General features: G+C 44.0%; 1 protein-coding gene across 1 annotated transcript; it reads right to left on the bottom strand.

Annotated features, from left to right (window-relative positions):
• Positions 1–135: 135 nt before the first annotated feature.
• LOC105916157 (rho GTPase-activating protein 20) lies at positions 136–25042 on the bottom strand. Its single transcript, XM_036128529.1, has 16 exons — positions 24796–25042; positions 15625–15710; positions 13907–14080; positions 13677–13826; positions 11997–12038; positions 11782–11866; positions 11622–11699; positions 11309–11375; positions 10178–10378; positions 9747–10086; positions 8138–8360; positions 7500–7612; positions 7230–7422; positions 4868–4982; positions 1936–2678; positions 136–1030 (listed from the first exon to the last, which is right to left on the bottom strand). Exons 1-16 carry the CDS (start codon positions 24871–24873, stop codon positions 377–379), a joined length of 3342 nt encoding a protein of 1113 aa, XP_035984422.1. The 5' UTR covers positions 24874–25042; the 3' UTR covers positions 136–376.
• Between the last annotated feature and the right edge of the window lie 82 nt (positions 25043–25124).

Here is a 25124-nt window from a genome sequence, read left to right as displayed (position 1 = left end):
CCTTCCCCCTCTCTCTCCCCCACCCTTCACTTCCCCCCTCTACCCCCCACTTCCTTCAAGCCTCGTCCCCCCTCCCCCCAAACGGCAAGGAAAAAAGAGAAAAAAAAGGAAAGGAAAAAAGAGAGGAAAAAAAAAGGAAAGGAAAAAAACATCCACTCTGACCGGTTATCGGCTTTTCTGAAATCAGGACTCATTGATAAAGAAGGCATCACCAGGTGCTTTTAAAGTTGGCAGGTGTTTTTTGTATATATATCTCCTTAAAGGCACTAAGCAACCTGCAAGAAGTAAAAGTTATAGTAGCAGATAAAATGTTTACAGAAGGGTTTGGTGTGGTTACAGGGCGCATGTGGGGGGGTGTGCTCTGGTCTCCCTACAATCAGACGTAAGACTCTTCGGCGAACAGGAGCTGCTCCAAGTCCGGCTCCGCTGCGGGGGGCTCGCTGCATCTCTTTAACCACTCCCTTTGACTCTCCCCCTGGGCCAGTGCCACCTCCTGGCTGCTGTGAGGAGTGCTGCCCGGGTGGGAGGAGAAGTAGTCCCTCACCGCTTTGGCGGCGCAGGGGGAGAGGCGGCCTCGGCCCGGCTGCTCCGCCTCGGGCGGCTCCAGCCCCGGGTCGCTGGGCAGCCTGGCGCGGGCCAAGGCGGCGGCGGCTCGGTCCGCCACCTGCCGCTCCGGTTCTGAGCCCCGCCGCCGGTACAGCCGGCTGGCGCAGTCCTCCGCCGCGGGGGTCTTGTGCCGCCTGAACAGGGACAGAGACGGTCCGCTGTGCTTGTAGAACAGCGGCTGCTGCTTCGTTTCAGACGCGTCGCCGATCTGGACCGCCGCAGCAGGTTCTGTGGGCTGCCGGCTGGGTTTGGGTAGGCGAAGGCTCCCCGCCGCCCTCTGGAGCAAGGAAGGGCTGGAGGACTCTAGTTTAGCGGGTCGGTGGTTCCCTTTCTCTCCTGCGTCCTTTGAGCCTCGGCGGGTTGTTTTGGCTTTAGGCTGGCTGTTGGAGATCAGCCTTGTTGCTCCTTTCTCAGCCGAGCCAACCTGTAAGCACATATCCAGCATCAGCATGTGAAAGAAATGACTCCTCTACAGCGGCTAACTGTGGAATAATCATTTTATCACTGCAGAGGAAGGTTGATCAGTGTCTAGTGAGTCACCACCTTTTTGTTTCCCTCGGGTATAAATGTGACACAGAGGCCCATTTCTGCTAGGCGTTCTTCAAAACGGGTAAGACAAGAAAACATGCCGTTTCTGGGCCTCTTTCTGCAGCTTCCCCTCTGACTTTGTGGGTCTAGATTCCCCTCATAGTCCTAAAATCTCTGTTTGCGTTAAACATGATGGCTGGAGACGAGGACAAGCAGGTTTAGACATTATATATATTATTTTTGTCCTAATACGGCCTTTTTTTAAATTATTATCCTGGTAAAAGACCCATTAACAACCGTTTACTGACAGAGTCCGCTAGTCTATCTGAAACCTGTTGTTACAGAGATGCATTGCGCTCTAACAGGGTTTCCAGAGCCTGAGTGAAAGGGCCTAGCGTAAAGTTGAACACTGATGAAACCGAAGCTCGACAGACCCCCCGGCTCACCTCACATGCCATGTTCTCCTGTCTTTCTCATTTGAGGTAGAAATGGGTCTCATTTATGGCCCATGAATTTCTAAGCAGACATTCTGATCAAAAAGAAAAGTTTATGTTACCGTGGGGAATTTCCTGTACTCAAATTACAGGCTGAACTTATTTCAGCCACAGGGGGGCAGTGTTGCGCTAAGGACAACTATGTCAGGCCAGGTTTAAAGGCTTTCTATGGGTAAATGGCCTAGAAATAATCAGGTGGGAGGTTGAGTTTAATTCTGATCACGTAGACGTCTTTGTCTAAAGGCAGAACTAGGTTCATTCACCAGCGTCCCTGAAGTCGAATTAGGAACAGATGGACCCCACTCACCCCGCTCTTGTGGTCTTCCTCCTTCTCCAAGCTCTCTTGCTGAGTCAGAGACAGCCTGCGGTCCTTCTTCAGCCACGAGTTTGGGTGCAGGCCCATGCAGCCTTTCAGCGCCCCCTTGTGGAGGGGCTCCTTGGGCGCCGCGTCTTTAGGACAAACGCTCGGGGTCGGAGCAGGGAGGACGGAGCTGGAGCGTGGATGTGTCGGTCTGCTCGGGTTCGTGCTCAGGGAGTCCAGAGAGTCCAGGGAGGAGTGAGCGGGCGCCGGGGACCCGAGAGGAGACGACAAGCTCGACGAGCTGGCCCCCAGAGCGCCTCCTCTCCTCGCGCTCCGACCTCTGGGCCTCTCTGCCGGTTCTTCCTCCTCGCAGCTCAGCCCGTCCGTGCTGCCGGACATGTACGGACACAGCCTGGCAGCGTACACTATAGCCGGCTCCGAGCTCCGCCTCTGGGAGCGCCGGGCCTCCAGGGAGGGGGAGTCCTCCGCGGCCGGGGGGTCCTGCCTCCTGCGTCTGTCCGCCGAGCGCAGCCGGACTCCCAGCAGGCCTCGGGCCTCGGCGTGAGGGACGTCCGGGTCGGTGTCGTGGTCGTAGTCGCTGAACGTCAGGATGGAGTCCAGGCTGCTCTGCAGGGGTTTGGCTCTCAGGGGCCTTCTGCTGCAGAGGCCCGGCGAGCCCCCGCTGCTGTCGTCCAGCTCGTTCTCCAGACTGTCGTAGGACGAGTCGGTCAGAGGGTAGACCCAGGACTCTGGGGATGGAGATGGATTATTAGAAGGGATTCAGATGTTATAATGAAACGTTTCTCTCTCTCTGAAGCCAAACACTCATGGACACAAATCTCAGATAGATTTTTGTTTGTGTCAGGTTGGTGTGATTCGACCCCTGCAGTTGTTTCAAAAACAAGAATTACCGTATTTTTCAGACTAAAAGGCGCACTTATAATCCTTGAAATTTGTGGTGCGCTATATATATATATTTATGACTGATTTCATGTGGTATAATGTACTCAAATCTGTTGAAAGCGGTGTCACTACCCGATCCGTACCATCAGCTCATTTGTGCACGCGCAAACAGAATAACTTCCGGTAGGCAATATTTCGTTTTTCTTACTTTTTTTATTCTTTTGTCTTTTTTCGGGCCGGTTGTTTCTTTTTGTATATCTTTGTAATTGGGTAAATATTGCATATTTTAAAAATAGAGAAATATATATATATATATATATATATATATATATATATATATATATTTTTTTTTTTTTAATAAGAATATATACACCATTACTTAAAGTACATAAAACCCCCAGCTATTAACACATTTAGGAGTATAGACACGTATTTTATTTCGAATATTCTTCAGTTTTTTTTTTTTATAATTTATTTGATTTGCATATGTATTTGTGTATTTTGTACTTAAAAAATGCATTTTAAAAAAAGTATGCCTTGGCTTTGTTATGTGTTCTTTGTTAAAAATAAACAATGCGGGTACTTTAATGATGGGGTCTTCTCTTGTTTAGGATTTGTACACCAGAGGGCGCTAATGTCTTAATATATGGTTTTAACTTTCTGATAAAAATAATTTTTAGTACAAGATTATTTAAATAACAAAATTCACCTTATAATTAAGGAAAAAAATTGTTTTTCCAGTCCTGTTTGAACAAATAATATAACTTATTGAGTGTATACAGACAAACGTTGCGCAATAATATATACCCGGACTTCTGAGCATATCCGATGATGACGTCAAGCATTGCAACGTACAGAATGTAAAACGCATCAATTTCTTTCAGAAAAATCTTAAATATTTTTCTATACAATATAGTTTAGCATTCTTTAATGATTTAAGTATAGAAATAACTATTTTCAGTACCGTAATTACATTATTTTTTTGGCGACCCGGAAGTTATTCTGTTCTCGCGTGCGCAAATGAGCTGATGGTACGGATCGGGTAGTGACAAGCAACAAAGCCACTCCGCTCAATGGATAATACTGTGTCACAACCTGATCGGACCCCTGAGCTGTCTACAAGACTGCCTGACTGTAATGTCAAATGTATGTAAGGCAGCACTAGCAACAATTAAACCTAGTAAGTTAATTCAATATGAAAGTTACGTTTATTTTGGCCTGTTAGAAGCAGGGCAGTGTAGTTCATCTACTCTGTCCTCCTGACACAGACGGATACAGAGCTGTGGAAGTGGAGGAGTGATGTTACACACTTGGGAAGAATATTTAATGAGCCTTATGGTCCAAAGATTACGGTAAATGGAAAAAAGCTTGAAGTCATTGTGAGTTTTCTTTAATGTTCCCTAGCTAGCTGCGCGTCCATTCTGCTTCTGACAGTTCTGGCTCGGTACCGACCCAGTTCCTTCAGGAGAGCTGCTCCTTATTGTTGCGAGCAAAGAACACGGTTTGTAAATGGAGATTGGGGGGAAAATGCAGTCCAGAAATTCTCAGGTTTAATTTTCTTCCAATTTCTCTTCCTGATTGAGTTCTATAAATTGCTTTACAGATCACATTTGTTAGCAACGACATGTTTAATGGTCAATGTAAGGAGAATGTCATCTGTAAAACTGAATCTGAAAAAGAAATTTGAAAATTAGATTTTTTTTTTAATTAAATCTGAGAAAAATCTAAGTTACTCTTAACACATTTTTTGTTTGATTTGTTTGAAGTTTCATTTCTGGATTGCATTTTTTTTCTATCTCCAAACTTCGTGCTTTGCTCACAATAACAATAAAACCAAATTCACACCGTGCTCATTTCTTTAGGCTGGGTCGATTCGTTCCTTCTAAAAGCGGTTTTGCTTCGTGTTTGGGATCATTTCCCTGCTGGGACACCAAACTGTGTCCAACGTTCCTCTGACGAAGCGGCTCAAACTGCCACTGAAGGCTGTATGTAAACTTCTGAGCAGAGACGTCCTGATGGTTTCTGTCCCGTTTACCTGATCCGCTCTCCTCGCTGTTGCGTCGCTGCGGAGGCCCGCCGAACAGGCAGGACGGTTCCTCCCCCAGGATCTGCACGCAGTGCTCGATCATGAACCTCACCAGCTCACAGACCTGCAGCGCACAACGGAAACGTCGTCATTAAGCGGCTGTGTGATGCTAGGAAGATTAATACCTCCTGAAACTTCTCTGCTTAACCTACATTTAAACCTTTCAGCCTCTTTAAAAAAAAACTCCCATTCCAATCAGATAGATTGATGCTGTTTTAAAGCTTTTGTAACTTACAAAACTAAGTTCCTCTGATCCCAGATCAGCAGATTACTGCCCTGCAAACAAAAGTATTGTTTTTAGGTTGCTCCTGTAACCGCGCTGAATCCGATTTATTTAACGACGTTGCTCCACCCGCAGCAATCCTAAACGTCAAAGTCAAACCAGGAGGCGGCAGGTCTGCGATCTGGGTCACATTCCACGTCCTGGTATTAGCCGCTAAATCCACATTTTTACCTGGAAACATCAGTTTACGACCTCGCTGCTGTTCGCTTCTCCTCCAGCAACGTCTCTGACGCTTGGCTGCTATGGCAAGCCGTTTTAAAATAAATTCGGTTTTACCGGCCTTACATTCGAGATATCTCAAATATTTTTATGACTAGACGTTTTAGCAATTTAAGATATCTCTAATTGTATTTTGACTAGTCAAAATACCTATTCCAGATATCTCTAATTACATTCTGACTAGTCGAAATGACATCAGATTTTCCATTGAGTTGTATGGAAACGTCAATTCAAGATATCTCGAATGCATTACTGACTATCTGAAATACCCATTTCAGATATCTACAATTAAATTACGACTAGTCAAAATTACAATTCAAGATCTCTTAAATTTAGTTTTGACTAGTCATAATTCCAATTAAAGATATCTCAAATGCCACCATAATTCAAGATATCTTAAATGTATTTTTGGATAGGCGAAATGTAGTTTTGACTAGTAAAAACTAAATTTAAGATATCTTGAATTGTAATTTTGACTAGTCAAAATTCCTTTTATTAAAGGTATACTATGCAACCGGGGTTGATTTTCCAGCGAGGCTCCCCCCAGAGGGCGAAAGTAAAAGTGCACTGTCATAAAGATGCTCAGCTGTTCTGGTTTCTCCGTCAAGCCAGCCGCGGTTGTTTTTAGCTTAGCAGACAGGCGAACGCAACGAAAAGTGGAAAAAAATGGCAGTACAAACAATGACTAACACAGTGAAGGTATGAACATCAAGCTTCCCGCAGCGCTATCTTGGCGAGGCGGCCGCCGCCTCGCCGAGCCGCGGCTGCCTCGCCAGTTTTATTATTATTTATTATTTATTTTTTTTTTTATTTTTTTTTTTATGTTGGCGAGACGCTACCGCCACCGCCTCGCCGCCGCGGTAGCGTCTCGCCAGCATAAAAAAGAAAATAAATAAATAATAATAATAAAACTCGATATGCTTGCATGTTTATTTGACGTTAACACGCGGTTCTTTGTTGTTGTTGTTTTCGCGCGTGCATATAGTGAATGGCAGGGCAAAACACATAAAGTTCTCACCGTAAAGCGAGACTTCTGTGGGTGCGGGCCGTGAGGTCTTGCAATTGCAAGTGCGGTATTTCCCCCACAGACCCCCAGGGCAGCCGAGAAAACCTTTGTTCGACCTGAAATGACTCATTTAATTATCCAAACGGTATGGAACACATTAATTAACTGAAAAATGTTGCATAGTATACCTTTAACTGAACTGGCCCGGGCTGAGGAATATTCCTTATTTCCAGCTTGGACATGAGTCGATAGTAGCGCTTTCAGCTAGCCGTTTTTCAGTGCATTGTGTGTGTCGGCAGCAAGTATATCCGAAATTTTTTGCAAATTTCTTAAGCATTCTTCAAGTATACTATTTTCGCCCTCTCTGCATATCCCATACTGAAAAAGCTCTTTCTATGTTGTGGCATTTTCTTACAATTATGTCAAACAGCCAGCGCCATTGAATGTTCAGGCTTCTTTGGGCAGCTTACAGCCAATAAGGGGCTTACACGCAATGTCTTATTTCAGATATCTTAAATTGTAATTCTTACTAGTCATAATTACGTTCGAGATATCTTAAATTACAACTACGGATGTGTGACGCTTTCAATGACGAATCCGGTGACGTAATTTGAGATATCTTGAAAGGAATTTTGACTTGTCAAAATGCATTTTAAGATATCTGGAATGTAATTACGGATAGTCAGACGAAACTGAATTTATGTTAAAACGGCTTGCCATAGCCTGCTGCAACCAGACTCTTCAGCTCTGACCATGGCTGGAAGAATCGGGCTTCTACAAATCATGGCGGCAGGGATTTTCACCTTTTTAGTTCCTTCTCCCGCCACCTCAGGACTGCAGGGCGCTCCTGGAGGCCACAGCAAGCTGGGAGCGATGCACACCGACAGGTTAAAACTGGTCATCTGGTTCTCCTGGGCGTTGGCCTGGACGGCGTGCAGCATGGCCAGCAGGTAGCGCAGCAGCAGCGCGTTCTCTTTAGCCAGGCGGCATATCATCCTGCAGAGAGCATGGGGGGGGGGGGGTTCTTTAATCTGGGTATACGAGTGTTTGTTAAACTGTGGAGAGCCTCTTACCTCTTTATGTCTTGGACCTGTTCCTCCTCCTCCTCTTCTTCCTCCAGCACGTCCATCCACTCCTCGTAAACCTCAGCGCCCAATAAGCTGCCGGGGAGCCTGCGCAGGAAATCCTGGAGACGAGCAATGAAGAGCGTCACTCAGAGACCCCCGGCCAGCTTTGTGCGTAATATCACGGGACGCCCGCGGGGGGTCTCTGTGGAGCCGAGGCGGCGGGGGGGAGAGATTTCAAGGTGGATCGGTAATCCAGACGGATGAGAAGTCTCTATCGCTGCTGCGATAAGTCTCTCGTGCAGAGGCTGTTATCTGTCCAGATGCTGAGGGATGATAATCCAGATTACATTAATTATCCAGGCTCTTTGCGCTGCGGACAGCGTGTCCTGCTGCAGAGCAACTCTCACTGAGGCTGAGCACAAATAAAAGCTGATTAATGCTTTGCTTACAGATGTGGGTCAACGAAGCCACAGAGGAGTGGAGCAAACAGCTCCCAGAGCCTTGATTATATAACATGTCATGTGACAGACGTCAAATTATGCGTAAGTGTGAAGGGGAAAGCATCCTTAAGCCAATCCAGTTTGAGTTAAAACTTTGTTTATAAAGCAAAGTGCTGAAGAGATGAAAATTAGACGGTGCGTTACCTTAAAGACGCCAGCGATGATGAAGACGTGGTCCCGCGTGAGAGGAAGCTGAGGCTGTCCGGCATCCAGAGACTCCCTCAGCTCCCTGACGGCCCGCGCGCCCGCCGACCTGCGGAAGATGCCCCGCGTCCGCGAACCCTCGTGGTACAGAAACACCAGCATGTCCTGAAGAGGAAACGCTAGCGGCTCAACTTCCTGCAGATTGGCTCTGCCCGTTACCCATATATACCAGTTTTATAACCCAAACTATAAACTTCTACTCAGACCCTGAAATATAGGTTATGATCAAAAGTAGTTTAAATAACTAGGGCTGGGCAACAATTAAAATTTTTAATCGCGATTAATCGCATAATTTGCCCGATTAATCATGATTAATCGCATTGTATGCGCAAACTCCAAGAATGAATTCAAAAGTAGTGTAAAGAGCACTTTTATTTTAATGTTCTGCTGCCATATGAACAAAAGTGTTGTAACATTTGTAGCACTTATTTTATACTGAATATTTTCAACCCATCTATTGAATTTAGTGCACTAGTTGATCTTTTCTTCATAAGAGAACAGCAAGCACTGCAGCCAAAATATGGCCTTTTTTGACCTGCTGTATATTAGCCAGTCCCTAAGCTTGATGTATCATGAAACTGTTGACCTTTTGGGTTTTGATTTTATTATTACAATTAAATAATAATAATAACAATAATGTTATGTTCAGTGTTTTTTTCGCTAATCCACCTCTTATATATTTCAATCCTTATGTAATTTTGTCTGTGTTGTGTGCACCTGCCTGTTGCTTTAATCCTATAAATTTCCCCGTCGTGGGATAAAAAAAGGATTAGCTAATGTTATCTTATCTTAAATGACACTTTTTAATATATGTACTGGGTTCTTTCAAGGTCTTAATTACATGTTATGTGTGGGCTCCAGTAACATATGATAGATAATATCTACTTTGAAAGTTAACATGAACTGCTGCTGAAGATGACCACTGATCTACCTGGATGTTCCCTGGAGGACTGAAACGCCTCAGTCAGTGACGTCTGTGGGGGCAATGACAGAAGTTTCGTCTCCTCTCTCCGTTTCTGTGGCTCGACGTTTTCATGTTTTTTCACGTGCTTAGATAAATTTGTTGTGTTTCCACTGAAATGAACCGGCTTTTTACAAAACATACAGCTTGATTTCATTTACGGTATTAAAATAAAGCCAAACGGTGCTACTTCCTCTGTTCATGTTTTTCCGCTGCTGCGGTCTCTCTCAGCTGTTTGTGTGTTAAGTTTGTGTGAGAGCTGAGTGGGCGGGCCAGGCTGAGCCTGCGTGCTGATTGGCTGGCGCCGCTGAGCCATGTACGAGAGGGGAGGGGGAGCGGGAGAGTGCTGCCGTGACAGCGCGCTGCAGTCAGCGCGCGTGCTGACTGACACTGACTGAAAGCATGTGAGCAACATGCGTTAATGCGCGATAAAATAAATACCGATAATAGTCTAATGAATTAACGCGAAATGAACGCGTTAACTTGCCCAGCCCTATAAATGACAAACATATCTTAATTGTAATCTAAGAATTTCTGTTCTTCCTGGGCCTGTGAATGTGACCTAGAAAGACATTTCCCTTTAGCCACTCTTCAAAATGAGAAAGACAAGAAAACATTGACTGAAGGTAGACGTGTGCTGGTCTCCTGGCCTTAGCTCGTCCATTTTTAAAACAGTCGGAGCCAGAAACAAAAAACTTTAAAAGTGCGAGTGTGCCACAGCAGGCTGGACGTCCAGCAGTGGTGCCACTGACCATGACGGGTTTGGGCAGAGCGTCCTCCACGCAGACGGAACTGAGCGGCAGACCGAACAGGCAGCCTGGCGCCAGCCCGGCCTGCGACAGCTCGTTCAGGTGAGACGAGGAGCCCCTCCAGAAGGCCCAGTTGATGAGCGAGCGCCTCCTTTTGATTGACTTCTGGGAGCAACCTGCAGCGGGAGCGTCGTCGCAGACGGCATGAGGAGCGCTTTTCTTTTATTTCTACAAGTAGGAGTAATAAAAAAAAAAAAAAACCCAGTTCACCTGCAGGTCCGTGCTGCTGAGGTGGCTCCACGGGCCGCGGCTTCAGGATGAACTGACACTGCTTGTACACCTGCATCTGCTCCACCTGCGCGGCGACCTGTCTGTCTGCAAGTGGCGCTGCAGCGTCCCGGCCACCGCCGCCGCCCTGAGCCGGCGAGTTTCTCACGTGGCTCATCTGGATGCTGAAGGGAAACTCGTGACCTGAGACGAGGAGGAGACGGCAACGCTCCTTCGGTAAACGCGGCCGATATAAAACGCAGAGCAGACACCAGTGTTGTAGAACTCGAGTTCGAGTCATTAGCTAAATTTAGAGACTCGTGACTTGACTTGGACTTGAGCACTGATGACTCGAACTTGGACTCAGACTCCTACATTCAGATCATTCTGACTCGGAAATTGAGAAAAAGACTCGACTTTTTTTTATATCATTAGGCTATAATTTTAATGTGTCATTAGAATATTATTTGGTGTATGATTTTAATATCTAAATTATTAGTGCAATGGAATGTTACTGCTTCATGTCATACATCAAACGTCACGCCATGTTCCTACAACAAACGTTAATTTTCACTGCGGCATGCCTGGAGGAGAGATGAGTGCCCCGAAGATTGTCCGTTTCGCGTTTAAGGATTTCACCTGCATTGGCAGCAAATGGAGTGCAAAATGCTCCATATGTAACAGAACAATTGATGAGACATTGGGGACTACCTCAAATTTCAATCGACATATGTCAAGGCTGCATCCAGAAAAGTAAGTGACATGCTACGTTAAGTTAACGTTACTGCTATGATGGTTGGCTAGCTAATGCCGCCACCTACAGTAGAGAGTTTGCCCATCAATAGGGTCTAACTTGGACTCGACTTGATCAATAAGGACTCGACTCGAACTTGACTCGGATGAGTAGTGGACTCGACTCAGATTTTTTTTTTAATGACTCAGACTTGAACACTGGAGACTCGAACCTGGACTCGGACTCGAGGCATAGTGACTTGACTACAACACTGGCAGACATTGATGCTAGCGGTTGTAAGGCGGCGGCGTGTACATAAAAGTCACACCAACGTACATCTGTGAGTAAAAAAAAAAAACAGCTTCTAGGTTGAACAGCAAACTGTGCGGCTTGTAGCTCACCAATGAGAGGATAAGGCGTGTTGTCCCTCCTGGAGAGGACCCACAGCTGGAAGTCTTTGACATTTCCCTGAGAACAACACACAAACGGTGAGGAAAAAGCGGCAGATTCGGGGCGCAACAAAGAATCCCAGTCTGCCTGCTGACAAATGAGCTGCCAGACTCCAGGGCTAGTGAAATAAAACCATCTTCCTGTTTTGAGTCTGCGTGTTTGTTTGTGCCGCGGGGAGAGAAACGGCGCCCTTTAGCCCGGAAGTGCATCTGTAAATGTGGACAACTAAAATGCCGAGGAAGAGGACTTCTATGGCATACTCACTATGATGCCAAACTGCTGCAGGGCCAGGCGGATCACCTCGTTGGCTGAATCCCAGTTGCTGACAGGAAGGGTCTTGGTCTGATCAGAGAGGCCAGCACACATTCAGGACACTGAGACTGGGCCGCTACGCTCTGCTGCTAACGTCACCAATCAAACTCACAACGGCAAAAGTGTTCAGTCCCTTCCCGTAGACCCGCAGAGGGATGGTTTTAGGCTCCTCCTTCTCTTTCTCTTCCTTTATCCGACTGCAGAGACATAAGCAAACGGGCGGGATGCTGATGGGAGGCACCGGTTTGTCACAAATCTAACAGAGTATCAGGATGTTTGTGGGTGTAAATGGGGAAAAAGCGATCACAGTGAAGAGATGCGGTTTACCTCTTGAGGAGGGAGAACCATCGCTCTTTCTGCTTAGCGGAGCTGGAAGGAAGCAGGAGGAGCGTTAGACGTAGGCGCACCGATCAAATACAAGCTTTTCTCAAAATGTCCACACAGGAAAAATAAAGACACGTCGCTCTTTAGTTTCTCTACATGTCTGTCCGCTTTTGCAGCCTCAACGCACACAGCAGAGCGGTACCAGGTCTGCCGGATGGCTAAACCAACTATTTCTCATCAACTTAATCATTGCATGTCCCTCTATGTGTGTGTTTGGAGACCCTTTTACCTTCCTGGCTCCATTATTGTACAGATATGGATTATATCTCATTACAGTGAGGGATTAGTTTTGGGTTCTTTAATGATTTAAACTTTTTGGGGGCAATATAGCAGCAACGACCTCAGTTATAAAAAAAAAAAAAAAAAGAAAATAATTGTGCACAGATTTGGCGAAAAATGATACCAAGAGGAATATACAGGACTGTCTCAAAAATTTAGAATATTGTGATAAAGTTCTTTATTTTCTGTAATGCAATTAAAAAACATGAAATGTCATACATTCTGGATTCATTACAAATCAACTGAAATATCGCAAGCCTTTTATTGTTTTAATATCGCTGATTATGGCTTACAGCTTAAGAAACCCAAATATCCTATCTCAAAATATTAGAATATTGTGAAAAAGTATACAAGTAGGCTATTCAACTAACTCACTTGATTCGTCTAATTAACTGGAAACACTGCAGGGTTTCCTGAGCCTTGAAAAACACTCAGCTTGGTTCAGTAAACTAAATCACAAGTATGGTAGTGGTTAAGAGACGACATAAGATTCTCACAGTAACTGGTGTACTGACCATGGCATTACTGTCCTTGATTGGCCTGCCAATTCCCCTGACCTGAACCCCATAGAGAATTTGTGGGGTATTGTGAAGAAGAAGCTGAAAGACACCAGAGCCAACAATGCAAATGAGCTAAAGGCCACTATTGAAGCATCCTGGGCATCCATAACAGCTCAGCAATGCCACAGGCTGATTGCCTCCATGCCACGCCGCATTGATGCAGTAATCTGTGCAAAAGGATTCCCAACCAAGTACTGAGTGCATTAATGGACATTTTCAAATGTTTGATTTTGTTTTGCTGTTATAATTTTTTTTTTTTTTACTTGGTCTGAGGAAATATTCTAATATTTTGAGATAGGATTTTTGAGTTTTCTTCAGCTGTAAGCCATAATCAGCGATATTAAAACAATAAAAGGCTTGCGATATTTCAGTTGATTTGTAATGAATCCAGAATGTATGACATTTTAATTGCATTACAGAAAATAAAGAACTTTATCACAACATTCTAATTTTCTGAGACAGTCCTGTATGCACCTCCACCTTCACAGCTGGGGCATGTGTAGCTTTATAGGGTGTTAGGCGTCTGTTCTGCGTTCCTCTGACATTTACAGCCGGCTTCACCAGCATCCTGCTCTGCTGAAGCGTAAACACAGCCGCGGCCGCTGACGTGTGCGCGGTTTGTACCTAACATCGGGTTTGGATCTCACTTGTAAAGCTGCTCCATCCGAGCCAAGATCCAAACCCCCTAATCAGACGGAGCTAATCTGACGGGCTCCTCTGTTCGCGATCATCCATGTAATCTGTGTGGGCACAATAAACACGTGGAACTGTGTGTGTGTGTTACCCAAACACGGCCACGCAGTTCCAGGTGGGCCAGCCCATGACGAAGCTCCGCTCCGGCTCCGTGCTCCCCTCGCACACCTCGTCCGCGCAGCCTGCCGTCCACATCTGACGCACCCACACCTGGGCTTTCTGCTTGAAGTTGTTGGCGGACCTGGAGACAGTGGTCACACAGACGCTGACCAAGAGGCAGACACACACACGCACAAAGGCACAGCAGCTGTTGGTGCTTACTTGGCTTTGGCGATCACCAGGATGTCAGTGAACAGGAAGAGGTGCCTGTCCTGGGTCTGCATGCCCGTCTTCAGCTGGGCGTGTCCGTAGAGGAGGAAGAACCTTCTGGAGCCGGTCAGAAAGGACTGGACCAGCGGACAGGTTTCTGGACACGCAGGAACCAGGAAACTCTCTCTGGAGGTGGAACAAAGAGGAAGACATTATCCAGCGCCCCCTTTCATGGAGGACGGAGCTCCTTCCTGTCCTGAGCTATAAAACTGCCTCGTATAAAACACGTTTAACTGTCTTCCGTGGTGGAAAACAGGCAGCAGTATGCGACTGAAGTCAAAAGGACAAAGGCTGGGGGGGGGTGGCGAAGGGTTAAGACTGGTGTGGAAATAGCCACGGTGAAAAGAAAGTGCACCCCTCATTTATAAAGAAGAGATCATCACCATCATCTGGTCATTACCAGGCTCTAAAATGAGTTTAAACTAAAACCTAGTGTAGAAGACAAAATGGAAATGCTGGGGATTAATCGGTCTAGCTCTGCATGTTAAAATAAATAAATAAACTATTCTAAATGACAAGCGTGTTTACTTGTACTTACTAAAGTTTCGCTCAGTCCTTTGGTGTGGATGTATTTGTTTTTTTTCCAGTGACTCGAAGAGTGAAGGAGCAAAGCGGTTGCCAGAAGTCATTTAAAAAGGAAACCGTATTTTCTACGATACGTCGAGGTTCGTTCAGGCAGTGAGAACGAGACTTTCAGCAGATAACAGGAAGGTCCGACACGCTAACCGGTCACGGTGCTGGATCTGGAAACGTTGGACGCTCTTTGGAAATATCAGACTTAAAAGGAGGATCTAGATTCTCTGGGGAATACACACTGAGTAAGGCTATCAGGCTAATCGCTAACAAGATGCTAAACCTGTCAAAGCCTTAGAATAACAGCTCTGGTGCATCGCTGTATAAATGTTACTTTGAAACAAGGAAAGAGTTGTTGCTTTTCTGTTTTAAAAATCTAATTAACGCGAAACAGAGATATTTTTACACAAACTCATCATGTCTAGAGAAGCACTTTGGCTGTAGGGAACAAGTCAGCGATTTCTATGTAGTTAAAATATGTAGGCGATAGGGGTTAAGCAATTAGCTTGATGCTTAGAGATGACAAATCAACTCCAAGGGACAAATATTAATAAACTCATTCACATAATAACTCAGTAGGCTATATTAAGAATCATCTGACTTGAATAAAATTCATTTAAACCCACCATCTCTGGTCTTTGGTTGGCCAACGTTGAGGAATGCGCCCCCCCTCCCCCCCCCACAGGAGCTTTTTAATTAGGTTACTTATTCCTCACTTTCCCAGTCCATATGCCCAAAGGCACACTATTAATAGGCGCCTGATCCCTGGATAAGTTTGTCAACAGCAGGATTATCAATTAGAGTGGATCTAATACTTTACTCAGAGGTGTGGCACGGCCATTTCAATCTCTGCACGTTTGCGAGTGTTGATCAGAGCAGCGTGAACGTGTAATGCATACATTCAGGCGAAGGTGGCCTGGTGTGTAGGCAAACGAGCCAGAAATCTGGGGATAGAATATTGCGAAGATCTCAGAGTTTTTGCTAATGAGCTACTTCTGGCCCCTAGAAGTGACGTGCAAACACCGACTTTCTTCCTTCACACACACTAAATGTACTGAACTAGAGGAATAAGGCACACCGGATTATGTCGCCCGTACCTGGACAGAGTTTTGGACCTGGTGAGAGCCTTGGTGATGACCAGCGACGGTGCAGACTGACGCCGGTAACTCTGAAACTTCATTTGCTAAAACAGAAACAAAAAAAAGGTGACAAACAAAGAGGAAAGGTTGGATGATGAAACGTATCGTTCAGCATGTCAAATGTTTTCTAACTCCTGAGCAATCAGAGGTTCTTCCTTTGTTTTTGTTTTTATCCATAGAGAGTATGGGTGCACCAATGTTTTTATGGTTCCTGGAGCTACTCCTCCAATCATCTCTATACTCTGTTATATTCTATAGAAGGTACTCCAGGCCTACCTTTTCAAACCTTAGCCTTATTTGTAAGTTACAACTTTGCATACTCTCTTTTTGTGTTTTTTTCCAGAGAGAGTACTGTTGGCCAAGTCCTTTCATGTTTATTTTTTTTTATATCTCCAAACGATTTTGCTGCCATCAACTCTGTGTACTTTTTCTCTGTAAGAAAGTACTCCTTGCTCAGTGCTTCAATGTTTAGCTGTTTCCCTCCTGCAGTTATTGCTGCTGTGAACTCCACCTACCTTTTGTCCTGTTTTTCACAGAAAGTGCTCCTTGACCTGCAGTTCTTTTCTACTCCTGCTTTCTATCCTCTGGACTCCAAGCTAAACCAGCTGTTTATGCCGGAGGTCTCTCCATGTTGAAAGGAAGCTGTTCCTCTCCACTGTCGCCCCAGGATTCTGGGCGCCTGCTAAGCCAATGACTCAGCTGGGCTTCCTTAAATAACATTTATTGTTCTCCATTTGGCATTATATTATCAACTGAATCTGACTGTTATGCAATATTAGCATTAAATTAGAATTTAGCTAACAGGACCTAAATCTTGCATGATTGAATTATACTAGCAACGGTGCAATTGATTTAATTATAAATTGTCCTAGCTTGGTTCCATATAATTGGATACAGATTTGACCTGTTTGTTTTGTTAAGTGCTTTAAGACTGAATTAATTGTGAACTGAGGCTATAAATACAATTAAAGATATTTATTTTTTAGAAAGTATGACTTCCAGCTGATATAGAAAGCCATGTAGCAACAGGTTAACAAACTGTTACCTTGCTGCAATACATCTATTTTCTATTACACAAAAATAAGCCTAAAAAATAAGCAATCTGATTTAACTTTATTTATTCCTTAAGTGCTTCTGTGCTGATCGGCCAGCAGCTGTTGCCTGTATTATTTTCATGTCCCCACAGGGATCAATAAGTTTCATTTAATCTAATTGTGAAAGGATTTGTGGGACTAAAGCAGGGGAACAAACAGCCATTACATAACTCCAGTTTTTTTCATTGTACGTCAGATTAACCTACTTGTTGGGGATCACCTGATGCAGAACTGATGCACGGTGCCCTGGAAAAGAATTTGCCTGCCTTGAACATTTCCACATTTTGTCACGTTACATCTACAGTTTGTGGGGGATTTTATGTCCCCAGACCGACACATAGCAGTGCATGATTGTTTAGTGGAAGAAAAACGAGAAGGAAGAAGGGTAAGAAGAACAATAATCAGAGAAAGAGCCAAAAGGCAGATGGTGACTCTAGAGGAGCTGCATAGGTCCATAACTCAGGTGGGGAAAATCTATCAACAGGACAGCTATTAGTTGTGACCTTCTTGAAGGAGTGGCTGGTAGAAGGCTATAAACTATTCGGTTCGCCACAAGCTAGGAGACCACAGCAAGCAGGTAGAAGAAGGTTCTCTGGTCAGACGAAACCAAGATCTAACTTTTCTGCCTATAAGCAAAACACTATATGTACTAGAAAACAAGCATTACACATCGACCTACATGGATGAGCGTACCGGCTCATCCCGAGACGATACTACTGTCGAATGAATAAACTGTATACCTTGCTCTGGTGCTCTTGTTGAATTGACCAACTTTATCACCATTTCTCGCAATTATGTGTTGCAGATATTGCATGTTGCAGTCGGACTTGTTGGCGTGTCGACTTGTTAGCAGACTCGGTCCGGCGCTGGCTCCATGTTGCTCTGTGTTTACTCATCACTAGCTGCCCTGCATGATGACGTAACCGCCGTTGAAAACATAGAACTGAAGCGACTAGATTGCTCTAACTGTATTTCTGTTTATGATATTAATAAAAAATAAATGACTGGATCATCGTCATTCATCCGATATCCGATGAATGGGATATTAGCTTCGATAGTCAATATCGAAGCTAATATCTGATCCGGCTATCGGATCGGTGCATCTTTAATCAAACCTGATGTTTAGTGACGAGTTACAGATTTTATGGTACAAACCTGTGCAAAGACACTGAGTCACATTTAGCCTTATACGATAACATGACAGCTAAAAAAGATAAGGGAACAACCTCAATCAGATGTAGATGTAAATGCACATCAGTCTGTGCAACCATGTGCAAGGAATGCATGTAAATTATTTAAGTGATACGGTCATTCTCACAAAAAAATGGTGTTGGATCAGCAGATTAAGTCTAAACAAGTCTGGTGTGGTGATTCCCAAGTTGGAAAATGTGTAGGCATTCACAGGTCCATAAATAGTTGAGTAAATTGGCTCATAATTATGGAACGATGGCAATGTTGGCGCTGCTGGAGGAGGGGGAGGAGCTCATCCATATGCTGCTGAAAAATCTAAAATTTCCTCTTAGAGATGCACCAATCCGATACCCGGATATCGGCTCCAATGTCGACTAATTAGCTGGATCGGATACAGGATGAATGGTGCCGATCCAGCGTTCTGATACGGTCATCATTTTTTCAAATGAATTTCATACACGGCAATACAGCTTCACCAATCTAGTCACTTCAATTCTATATTTGCAACAGCGCTTACATTATCACGCAGAGCAAGAACAGCAGCTAGCGATGAGCAAACACAGAGCAACATGGCGCCAGCGCCGGACCGAGCCGAGTCTGCTATTTGGAAACATTTCAAACTCCATATGCCAACAAGTCAGAGTGCAACACACAATATCTGCAATGTGAAAATTGCAAGGGATGGTCAACACCACAAACTTAAATAAGCACCTCCAAAAGCACCACGCTATAGAGCATGCAGCCTTTTTTTTTAACAATGTTTATGTCAAGCCTGATGGCTTCACTCACAAGCCAAGGTACACGGTCCATTCATTCAACAGTAGTATCGGGTCGGTACCGGGTATAAGCCCAGGTATCGGCATCGGATTGGATCGGAAAAAAACTGGATTGGTGCATCTAATTTCCTCACACTGTGGCTGAACAGGCATAATTTAAATTTGAATTTGGAGAAGATTTCCAAATGTAAGCAGAGCTACAGAGTGCACTCACATTGCTATAAGGTCACCATCTTTAAATGAATCTGCTTTTGTGAATAAAAAGCATTTCCAGTCCATAAATGTGCAACTCATTTGTGATATTTTATCACTGATTCCAGAGGAATGATTGTCAAATAACATTGATTATCTTGTTCCCCCTCTGATACTAATACCTCTATGTAAAATTCAGTGAATCTCCTTATAGATGTGTGGTAACACATGCACACACGGTTTTATACATCTGAAGTTTTTCGTGCATCGTAGGTTCTTTCACTATCGGCAACTTTTGGTATGAAGGCTGTGCCTTCTCTTATGCATGAGGCGGCCAAAAGTGGTGATTAAGAGGCTCTGCAGCACTTGGGGGGCATTGCTGAGAAGGTAATGCAATCGTTTGAACCAGTTGTGCTGAAACAGAGACATCTAAAACATAAAATGAGCGTTTCACACTTGTTCACCATCCGGTCTGCATGAGCTTGAGCCTTTTCACAAAGAAGAATGAACAATAAAAATGGTGGTAAAGACATACAACAAAAGACCTGCAGCTGGAACTGGAGTTAGTGGTGAGTGAAGTAAGTATTGACTCAGGGTCACTGAATACAAATACAAGCCTCACTTTTCAGATTTCTGTTTGCTTGCTTCATTTTCCTTCCACTTTGTAGTCATACACCACTTTGCGTAAAGCCAACACATAAAGTCTCAGTAAAATAATGTGTATATGAGCTGTACCTTATAAGGTTCAAGAAGTTCAACTGTGAAAGTTTCCTGCTTTAAATGAATTAGCACTCGTTTATTTAAGCATTTTAGCAGCTCTCTGGAGCTAAACACCCTCTCTACTCTGAATGTGGGGCTAATGTGCAGCCACAACTCCAGTAGGAAATAATTCGTAAACTTAACACATAGATACATATTATCAGATGTATTTGCAGCTTTTATATTTCATATTCTCAACTGAATATTTTCTTATTTAAAATGGAGCTAAGACCCAGTTATGCTTTGGTTCTTGAACTTGCAACTAGAAGGACTCCAGAGATAAAAAGTCCTTCAGCAGAGGACTTGCAGGGTAAACTCTGAATCATCCGTCTTCCTCAGTCCAGCTGCCAACAGTCGTTTCACAGTGTAACATCACTGATTTCACTCGGTCACAGAGTGGTGAAACATTCCCAGTGTTCCAGCCACGGCATCACAATGATCGCTTTCACAACTAAAAATACACTAAAAATCTTTCAGGGGGATGTTGATGCTCTGCTACAGAACCATTAACCAAGTCTGGATCAGAAGTTGATCTAGATTGATTGAAAGAGGGCATAAAAACAGAGGGGCTCATCCACATTTACTGGCACTACTGGTAAAGTTGTCTAAAAAGCCTTTTCCTCTGAAAATTCATCACAAAATGTAACCATAAATGTTACTGACGGTTTTTATCACTGCTTTTTTACACTGCTTAGAGTATTTCTGAACGTTTAAGCAGTAATTAGTAGATGACTCTGAATCCCATTTCTTTTAGCTACTCTTTAAAATGGGAAATACCATAAAAAGGTCAGAAAGTAGCTACAAAAACTGAACAAGTCGAATTTTACAGCCGCAATAATACAAATGAAATTGTACCTGAAATTGTGGCCAAAAAGGCTGGGAGAGGATCCGTATTTATCTTGCCTCCATGCGCAGTGAGAAAGGTGTGAGTGTCCGTAACAACCAAAAGACATGATCTGCATGCCAAGTAGTTGTTTTAGTGGTGATGCCAGAATAAAGCCCTTTCTGACCAACCATTACAGACATAAACATGTGGAGTTTGCTAAACTCTACTGGGAATTTCACTGGTATCCCAAACTTAAGGGGATCTCTTCAGCAGCAAATACTTCAGGTGGGTTCAGGGCGAGAAAACGGATGAATATATGTTTGAAAGCAGCTTAATTACAGGACGGGATCTGTGATGCTGCTGGATCTCTAATGAAGCCTTTGATAATATTTGGATTTTTTTTTAAATAAACCAATCTGGTGCCCTCAGCAAGTAAACGAAAATGGTTCTTCACTGGGTTTCTCAAATCCAGAACATGTGGCCAAGTACCACCTTCTGTGGACTTCTTAGCATCCAGACAAGAATCCTATAGAAAACCTGGGTGGTGGGCAGAGAACGCCCAAGACTTTAACAGACCAAGTGTAGTTCACGGGTCATGATGCTCCAAGAAACGAAAAAAAGGTGCAGTTGTTCTCAGAGGATAAGCCGATCCTGTCAGGGTGTTTGTTATCCAAACATCACGCTGTTCATGGAAGTAAAAATCATTGGAAAGTACAAAACCAGACCGGTAGAAAGCTAACAGGGGAGGATTCACAGCAAACCTTCAGTCAAAATTACCTCATTGCCCTTAAGTTTTTCACCAAGTCTTCAACAAAACTCTGTTTATCCTGATTTCACTGAAAATAACACGAGAATCCTCCTGTTTGACAGGCAGGACCAGGCAGATGCCTAAAGTGTGGAACGTATAGGGGGACTGGGCTCTATGTAAGAACACTGAATCTGATTGTATTGGACTGGATTCTATATAAATGGATCTTTAACTGGAACTATTTTTCTATGCTGAACAAAATTAAATTACCAGGGATAAATTCATGACTGATGAAATATCTAAAAGCTATGTTTTAAACATATATTGTCCCCACTGTGAGAAACAGTGCGTATTAATGCATAGCAGGTCTGGACTTTGACTAGGCCATTTTAACATGAGTATTATTCGATCTAAATCTATTCCATTATGAATCTGTTCCATTCTGGCTGGATGTTTAGGCTTACTGTCCTGCTCGAAGGGAAATCTCCTGCCCTTTTGCCTCATCCTTTGCAGACTAACAGGTTTTGTTCCAGGATTTCTCCGTACATAGTTTCACCCTTCTTTCATTGGTTTTTCTGCACCTTCTTAAGAAGTATTTCCACAGCATGATGCTCATACCACCATGTGTCACCACTGAGAATCATGTTTTCAGGGTGATATGCAGTTAGTTTTCCTCCACACATTGTATTGTATGGGGACCTAAAAAAAAAATAGATTTTCAGTCTCACGTGATGTTCTCTAAAAGGCTTACTGTTATGAAGCAGCTGGAGTATCTGGGTTGTATACAGGCTGATGCCACAAGATCAGATTTTTATTAGTAAAAAGACATGAAATACCGTGTATTATTTTGGTTCCGGCTCACAATTATGCGATACAGTTTGTGGTGACAAAATGTGATCCTGTTCAAACCATAAACTAACAGTGCTATGTCGCCTAAATATTCAGATCAGGGTTTTTTAGAAATTAAACTATGCTGCTACCCCCAAAATTATTAGCAGCCCCCATCTGGCCAGTCCAGGCGCAACACCCTGGAGGCGCCCCTGGGGCAAGAGTCTGTTTGGGCTTCTTTCAGGACGCCGGTATCAGCTGGGTGAAAGCTCTGACCTCTGAACTGCCCTTTCTCTCCTTACACACAGATACAACTCATTCATGTGGAAGCCGCGCGGTCTGGAGACAAGTGGCGCCGCAACTAAAGTTATATATTTTTTAAAAGGGCATTTCAAAACGGAGGAAATCTCACCCGTTTGTTTCCCGGCTGGCCGCCCCGGTTGAGGCTGTCCTGCTGCTGCTGAGGAGACATGTCATCCATTCAGTCCCAACGCCTCAGTGTCCAGCCGTCCTTAGGTGACGCAGTGGAGAGAGAAATCCCAATAATAACCTCCGTGTCGGGAGCGCGCAACACATTTCAGCAGAAACTAACTGAAACAGACACACACACAGAAAAAGCTCGATGCGTGACGAAATAATCTGATGAACTTTAGAATTAAAGTTGGAGGCAAAAGCAGCTCAGCTGACAGTCCTGTCTCTCAAAGCCAGCCATCAGTGAAAGGCTGGACTGCAACCCCAAGCGGCTCCTGTTTTTGGATTACCAGCCGCCGTGCCAATTCTTAAAGCGTCTTTACGCACGGCGCGGAGGCGGCGCCGCCGCGCTGCAGAAAATAGCTCTTCACTATTTCTGCCTAAACCGGCCCGATAATCAGATTGGAGCTGCAAGCGCTGGACACCTTAGGGGGGAACCGGTCTGTTTCTGCAATCAAACATGATAAAAAAATAAAAAGTTGAGGAAAGCTGAACACCGTGATAACTGCAGCGCATTTCAAAAGTAGACCTTTCTCACACTTTGCCACATCATAACCTCAAAGTTTATTTGGATTTGTATTCAGAGACCAACACAACACATGTGGATGGAAAATAATGTATATTTTCAACACTTACATGCAACTCTTTTAACTCTGGTACTCCTAAATAAAACCCAGTCGAGCCAAAAGCCTAATTAGTAAATGGCATCCCCACGAGTGTAATTCAGTCTGAGTGTAAAGCTGCTTTGTGAAGGTGTCACTGAACACACAGCAGACACCTTTGAAGCAGGGTTAGGGCTTAAAACAATATCCTAAGCGTTGAACATCTTGCACAGCACTGTTTGATCACCTGAACATGGAAAGAGTGTACAACTGCAAACTTAAACTGACAGACTGCGGGCGAGAGACGCAGCCAAGAGGCCAGTGGAGGAGCTGGGGAGATCCACAGCTCAGGTGGGAGAATCTGTTGACACCCAACCCACAAATCTGGAAGAATGAGCTCCAATTAGACCAAAATAAAACTCTCGGCCTACTTGCAAAACACAACGTCCGATGAAGAACACCCATTGCCCACCCTGCCAGTGTCTGCAACAGACTGGCGTGAAACTGAGATTGGTTTGTAGAGGAATTCATGGCAAAATATTCAGATGTCTGTCATTTATAGATGTTAATAAGTCTTTCAACTAATTTAACTTCTTTTGGTTTTCCTTCTATGCTGTTTTTCTTGCTACACTCACATAAAGACCAAATTTGTAGAGTGCATGACTCCCAGTTGTCCTGTCCACAGATCTGCAGCTCCTCCAGAGCCACCACGGACCTTTTGGTTGCGGCTCTGATTAGCGCTCTTCTGGAATGGTTAGGACGGCCACGTCTCCGTAGGATTGCAGTTCTGTCTCACTCTTTCCACTTCCAGATGTTAGATTGAACAGAGCTCTGTAACATGTTAAAGTTTGGCATGTTTTCTAATCCAACTCTACTTTAGACTGCTGCGTTTCCTAATCTTCATCATGCTGTCTTTCAACTGATGTTCTCCAGCCTGTGAAGCCTTCACAGAATAGCTGGATTTTATACTCAGATATAAATGCACAAATGTGGACTAGATTTACGATTTGTAGGTATTCTGAAGGCAACTGGTTGCACCGGTGGGGGAAAAAAAAAAGCTTTCAGGGTTTTTGTCCAAAAACTTTTAAAAACACATCTCTTTCCTTTCACTTTACAATTTTTACCACTTTGTGTCGATCTATTGAAAATGTGAAAAAGTTCAAGAGACATTCACTTATGTGACCAAAGATATCAGGAAAGCAGCATTTTAAACATGGATATCTTGCCAATTTATATTTAATCATGCCCTAAAGCGGCACTGGTTTGACGCGGATAAGGAACATCCATCCAAAAATCCCCGAGACTGGGATTTAATGTGATAAAACGAGGAATCTCTGAGAACAAACTAGGCTATAATCTTATAATGTAGGCCACTCATCCAAGTCTAAAGGCAAAAAAATCTGAAATGTTTTTTTTTTTCTTTTCTGGAAAGGATTTTAAAATTATACACGGACAATTAGCTGTTTTCTGCCTAAGTTGTACAACTGGTTATTGACCCCAAAATCGATCATCTTTCATAAACAGAAGTGGGCCACAAAGTGGGCTAAAGAAGAACGAGGCCACGAAGTGAAGAACAGAACTATTCATTCCCCAATTTGGTCGCAATCAGCCGTGTTAAAAACTGGATCACTTCAATGATTACCTCCCCTCCTGTTGATAATGAGCAGCCTTGGGCATGGCGAAGAAAAGTAACACGGCCCCCTTCGCCGTCTCCCGACATTCCTCCTTCCAACGCTTCTTCCTTCTCGCTTGACGCATCAACTTGACCCAAGAGGTACTTTAAAGGTCAGAGGCAAATGTGATGTTTCACATGTCGCTGCTACTCTAATGTGAGTTAGCCCACGGTGTAAACATGGTGAGTTAACCCAAGGTTCAGCTAGAAGTGATCAAATACAAGGAATGAGAAGAAAATTATAAGATGCCAGAATTTTCATGAAAAAGATAAATCATGAGATCAGCTGCAGGCAAAAA

The sequence above is a fragment of the Fundulus heteroclitus genome, chromosome 24 (genome assembly GCF_011125445.2).
Source record: "Fundulus heteroclitus isolate FHET01 chromosome 24, MU-UCD_Fhet_4.1, whole genome shotgun sequence".
Taxonomy (NCBI): Eukaryota; Metazoa; Chordata; class Actinopteri; order Cyprinodontiformes; family Fundulidae; genus Fundulus; species Fundulus heteroclitus.
The sequence above is the reverse complement of the archived record's forward strand: the minus strand, read 5'-3'. Positions and strand labels throughout refer to the sequence as shown.

What these genes read in the sequence shown, in the direction of transcription:
- LOC105916157 (XM_036128529.1), bottom strand. Translation starts at nt 24,873, where the DNA reads ATGTCGGGAGACGGCGAAGGGGGCCGTGTTACTTTTCTTCGCCATGCC. An exon ending in TGCAGCAGTTTGGCATCATA is followed by an intron (nt 11,376 to 11,621) that starts GTGAGTATGCCA and finishes TGTTGTTCTCAG; the next exon opens with GGAAATGTCAAAGACTTCCA. An exon ending in CAGGTCCAAGACATAAAGAG is followed by an intron (nt 7,423 to 7,499) that starts GTAAGAGGCTCT and finishes TGCTCTCTGCAG; the next exon opens with GATGATATGCCGCCTGGCTA.